Raw genomic sequence first — 4232 nt, 5'->3', positions numbered from 1 at the left:
AGCTTCCAGAGTTGCCACTGGATTGGGTTTTAGGTCTTGCATTTGAATCCTTATCAGCCTTTTCTGTGTCTTCCCTTTCCAGGCTGCAGATGAGAACTTCTAAAGCTTCTTTTCTGGCCTTGGCCACCCTTATACCATTGTCCAATTCTTTGCAGGTCTCTTTTAGTTGGTCAATCAGGCTTCCTTTAGATGCAAACTCCCTTCTGGCAGATGTCATGACATCATTGACATGACTTCCCTCAAACAGCTTGTAATGGATGGACAGAGGGGATTTTCTCCTGCTTGGAATGTCACTTGTGCTCAGAATCCCTGGTTGTTGGCTTAGGATAATGCCACAAATAAGGGAGGGGAAGGCAATGGGTAACTTCACAGCATTTGTAGAAGCATGTCTAATGGTTTGTTCAAATATGAACTTGCCAAAATCATAGTTAACCCTTGTTCCAATAGCATGAATGATTCTTCCAAGATTGATGGAGATAGTAGAGGCATGATTAGTAGGAATCCAATTAGCTGAGCCAATCTTGTGCAAGATGGCATATTTAACACTGAGTTTTCCAGCTGATAAGTGATTTCTACTAGGCCATTCCTTAACTTGGCCAGCTGTGATAGCCCTACAGACCTCATTATCTGTGGTTTCTAGGTCTACTCCTCCATCTATTCCTCTTCCTAGGAACTTGTTGATGACACTTGGTGAGAATTTTACACATTTGCCTCTTACAAATACCTTGCAAAACTCCCTGTTGTTCTTATCATGAATATCCTCAGGGATATTAACAATAAACTCTTTAACCAGCCCCTCATAACATTGGGGTAGAGTTACCACAGTCTTTATGAGTCCAGCATTTTTGATCAGATCAATAACCTCCTTTACCTCTACAGCTTCTTGTCCAAGTTCTCTTTCAATGGCTACTCTTCTCTGAATGACATATTTCCACTTTGCTGCTCCATCTTCCAAATGAAAGGAGATATTGTCTAGATGGACAGCAGCAGCCTTGCCAGGAGATTTCTGAACAACCTGCCTTTTTGCAGGGGAGATGTCTGGGACATCGTCTTTAACATCCTCCTCAGAATCAGAGTTGTGTCTTTCTTTTCTTTTTCCAACCTCAACCTTGCTCCAGGGTTTTGAGGGTCCTACTCCTGCAATCTTTTTCACTCTAGCAACTCTCATTTTAGCCATGCTTTTTTCTTTCTTAGTTTTCAGTTTCTTAGCTATGCTAGGTTTAACCAGATGAACCAAATGATCATCTTCTCCTTCAGTGCTTTCTTCCTCCAGATCAATAATATTTCCTTGAGACACATTTTGTTTCTTGCTAGGTAGGGTTTTACCTAGAGAGCAAAGCCCTTCAGCAGCCACCTCTTTTTCTGATCTAGATGAATCATCATCTTTATCAGCATGGGGTTCTCTCTCAGGAAAGGGTTCCCTTCTGGACAGAGGGGTAGAGACCCCTTCAACTTTATGTCCTTCACTCAGTATTCTAGTAACCGGTCTCCTTATAGCGCGATCAGTGTAATACATGTCTTTAGGAAGAGAGGAGTTACCAGAGGTATTACCTTGCTTATCTCCAGCATTGGAGGAGGTACCTGTGGTGTTGCCCGGTATCATGCACAGAGGAGTGACGTCCATTATGTCTTCATCTACAAACTCCATGGATGAAGTCTTTGCATGTTGGGAGGGTTTGGAACCAGATGGCGATGGATGTTGAGACATGTTGAAGGACTTTTGAGAAAGGTTTCTTTGCCCCAACTGAGCTTTTCTTAGAAGTTGAATGGAAATGGCAGTTGCTGAGTTTAGGTAGCGTGTGCTAAGGGAATAGATATTGTTTTCAAAGCTAGGGAATGATTTATCATTAATGTGGCTCTTTCTTTTAAAAGGGCAAACATTATTTTTATTTATTTTATTTTTTCTTTTTAGTTGCCATAATTTCTCAAGAGTCCAAATCCCTAATTTCCCTTCCTCATATTCAATTTTACCCAAATTCCTTGCAAGCTCGTCTGCTAGTTCTAGTCCAACCTCTTGACTTCTGAATTTGTCTTTCACACATTTCCTAATGGAGTGACAATAGCTAGAACAATATTTTGTCCATCTGTGTTGAATCTGATTTTTGGACCTGACTTCAGCATTCAGGAAGTTAAATACAATGTTATGACATCATGTGTAACATTGTCTGTAAACAGTAATAGGTTCATCCAACCCAGTTGAGCCCAACTACTATCATCTTCTATACCTTTCACAGGTGTCACCCAAATCTTCTCCATATCGTCCTTGGACTTTTTGCACAGAGTCCTTTGTGGCTTAGTCCCAACAGTTCCATTCTCCCTGTGACTGGTCAAATGTCCACCTGTTTGGTCTACCCTCTCAGTTTTTTGAGCCATCATATCCTTTTCTCCTCTGGTCTTCTGGTGTGACATCTTTGTGTGACATTTTCCCCAGCCTTGTTTTTCATCACTCTTGAGGGCATCTGTACTCACCCAATACTTTAAGGGACAATCCAATTGAGAGCTCCATATGTAGCAATTGTCTTTGGCCCTGATTCCTCTCATAATTACTTCACTCTTTATGTCAAGGATTTGACATTCAGTTTTGGTGAAGTTAACATTCAGACCTTGATCACATAGTTGGCTAATGCTTATGAGGTTTGCAGTTAGTCCTTTGACTAGTAGAACCTTGTCAAGTCTAGGTACTCCAAGGCAATCAAGTTTACTTGTTCCCTTGATTTCACCTTTTGCCCCATCTCCAAAGGTTACATGACTTATAGTATGTTGATGCAGATCAGTTAGCAGGTCTTGGTTTCCAGTCATGTGTCTGGAACATCCACTGTCAAAGTACCATTCTTCTTTGGCTGAGATTCTGAGGGGACTGTGAGCTATCAGACTTGTGACATTAGTCTTAGGGACCCATTGCTTTTTGATGATAGGCATGTGATGTTTGGGTCTGACTTGATGGTGATCCTGATGATGAGCAGACCTAGGATAGCCATACAGTTTATAGCAGAATGGCTTTAGATGACCAAATTTCCCACAGTAATGGCATCTCCATCTTTGGTGTTTTCCTTTCAACTGTTTTCTCCTTTGGTGCTGTGACATATTATGTGACATCACAGTTTTTTGAATGCACTTAAGTTTGGCTTGAGGTTTGGCACCAGTGTCACTACTCCCAGGTTTTGAGTTATTATACCCAATGCCAGATTTGTCTCCTGTTATTTGTCCAATTTGAAGGATCTTGTCTAAGGAGTCAGACCCATTGCTTAACATTCTTACATACTTGGTCATCTCTTCTAATTTAGAATTTTGAAACATGACTTCAGTCTTCAATTTTGAGATGATTTTTGCATGGTCTGCCTTCTCACTTTCCAGCTGTGCTATCTTCTGATTTTCAGCTTGTGGATTTTTGTCTAGCTTGGTATTCAAAACCACTGCTTCTGTTTGTAACTTGGAGATGGTTTCCAAGTATTCTATCTTCTCGTTCTCAAGTTTAGTAATTTCCTTCTTCTGGCTATCAACCTGTTTGCATAGCTCTACACTTTTGTGACACAACTTTCTGTAGGTAGATGTCAATTCTTCAAAGGTTACTTCACCATCACTTGAGTCTTCATCAGATTCCCATCTTCCTGTCAAAGCAGTCACAAGATTTGCAACCTCCTCTGTATCACTCTCATCTGGCCAGGTGGAGGCAAGACTCATCTTCTGCTTCTTGAGGTAGGTGCCACATTTTGTTCTAATGTGTCCATACCCATCACATTCATAGCACTTTACTTCTTTTCCTTCTTTGGGCTTTTCTTCTGACCTTACTCTTCTTCCATTGCTGATGTCAGATGAGATGTTTTTGACATTTGCCTTGGATCTGACATCCATTTTCTTTAACAATCTGTTGAACTGCCTTCCCAACATAGCTACTTCATTGACAAGATCTTCATTACCCTCCTGACTCTTGTCCTCTTCTGTGTTTGACATGAAGGCAATGCTCTTTGTTTTCCTTTCAACACCATCATTCAACCCTAACTCAAAGGTTTGGAGGGAACCAATTAGCTCATCTACCCTCATGTTGGAGATGTCTTGGGATTCTTCTATTGCAGTTACCTTCATAACAAATCTCTTGGGGAGTGACCTGAGAATTTTTCTTACCAATTTTCATCTGTCATCTTTTCTCCCAGGGCTCCTGAGGCATTAGCAATTTCAAGGATACTCATGTGAAATTCATGAATATTCTCTTCTTCTTTCATCCTTAAGTTTTC

At 40.8% G+C, this 4232-nt stretch overlaps 1 protein-coding gene across 1 annotated transcript; it reads right to left on the bottom strand.

Moving 5' to 3' along the window:
• Window positions 1–623: 623 nt before the first annotated feature.
• Window positions 624–1708, bottom strand: LOC127080962 (uncharacterized). The gene is made up of 2 exons (XM_051021245.1): window positions 821–1708; window positions 624–737 (listed from the first exon to the last, which is right to left on the bottom strand). The coding sequence occupies exons 1-2, from the start codon at window positions 1706–1708 to the stop codon at window positions 624–626; spliced, it is 1002 nt and encodes a 333-aa protein (XP_050877202.1).
• Window positions 1709–4232: the final 2524 nt, after the last annotated feature.

The sequence above is a fragment of the Lathyrus oleraceus genome, chromosome 5 (genome assembly GCF_024323335.1).
Source record: "Lathyrus oleraceus cultivar Zhongwan6 chromosome 5, CAAS_Psat_ZW6_1.0, whole genome shotgun sequence".
NCBI lineage: Eukaryota > Viridiplantae > Streptophyta > Magnoliopsida > Fabales > Fabaceae > Lathyrus > Lathyrus oleraceus.
This window is presented reverse-complemented; position numbering and strand designations above follow the sequence as displayed.

Bases quoted from the DNA above. Each gene is read 5' to 3' on its own strand.
- LOC127080962 (XM_051021245.1), bottom strand. From the start codon at position 1,708: ATGTCTCAACATCCATCGCCATCTGGTTCCAAACCCTCCCAACATGCA. The intron at 738-820 runs GTAACTCTACCC...TAAGAACAACAG, and splicing joins CTGGACTCATAAAGACTGTG to GGAGTTTTGCAAGGTATTTG.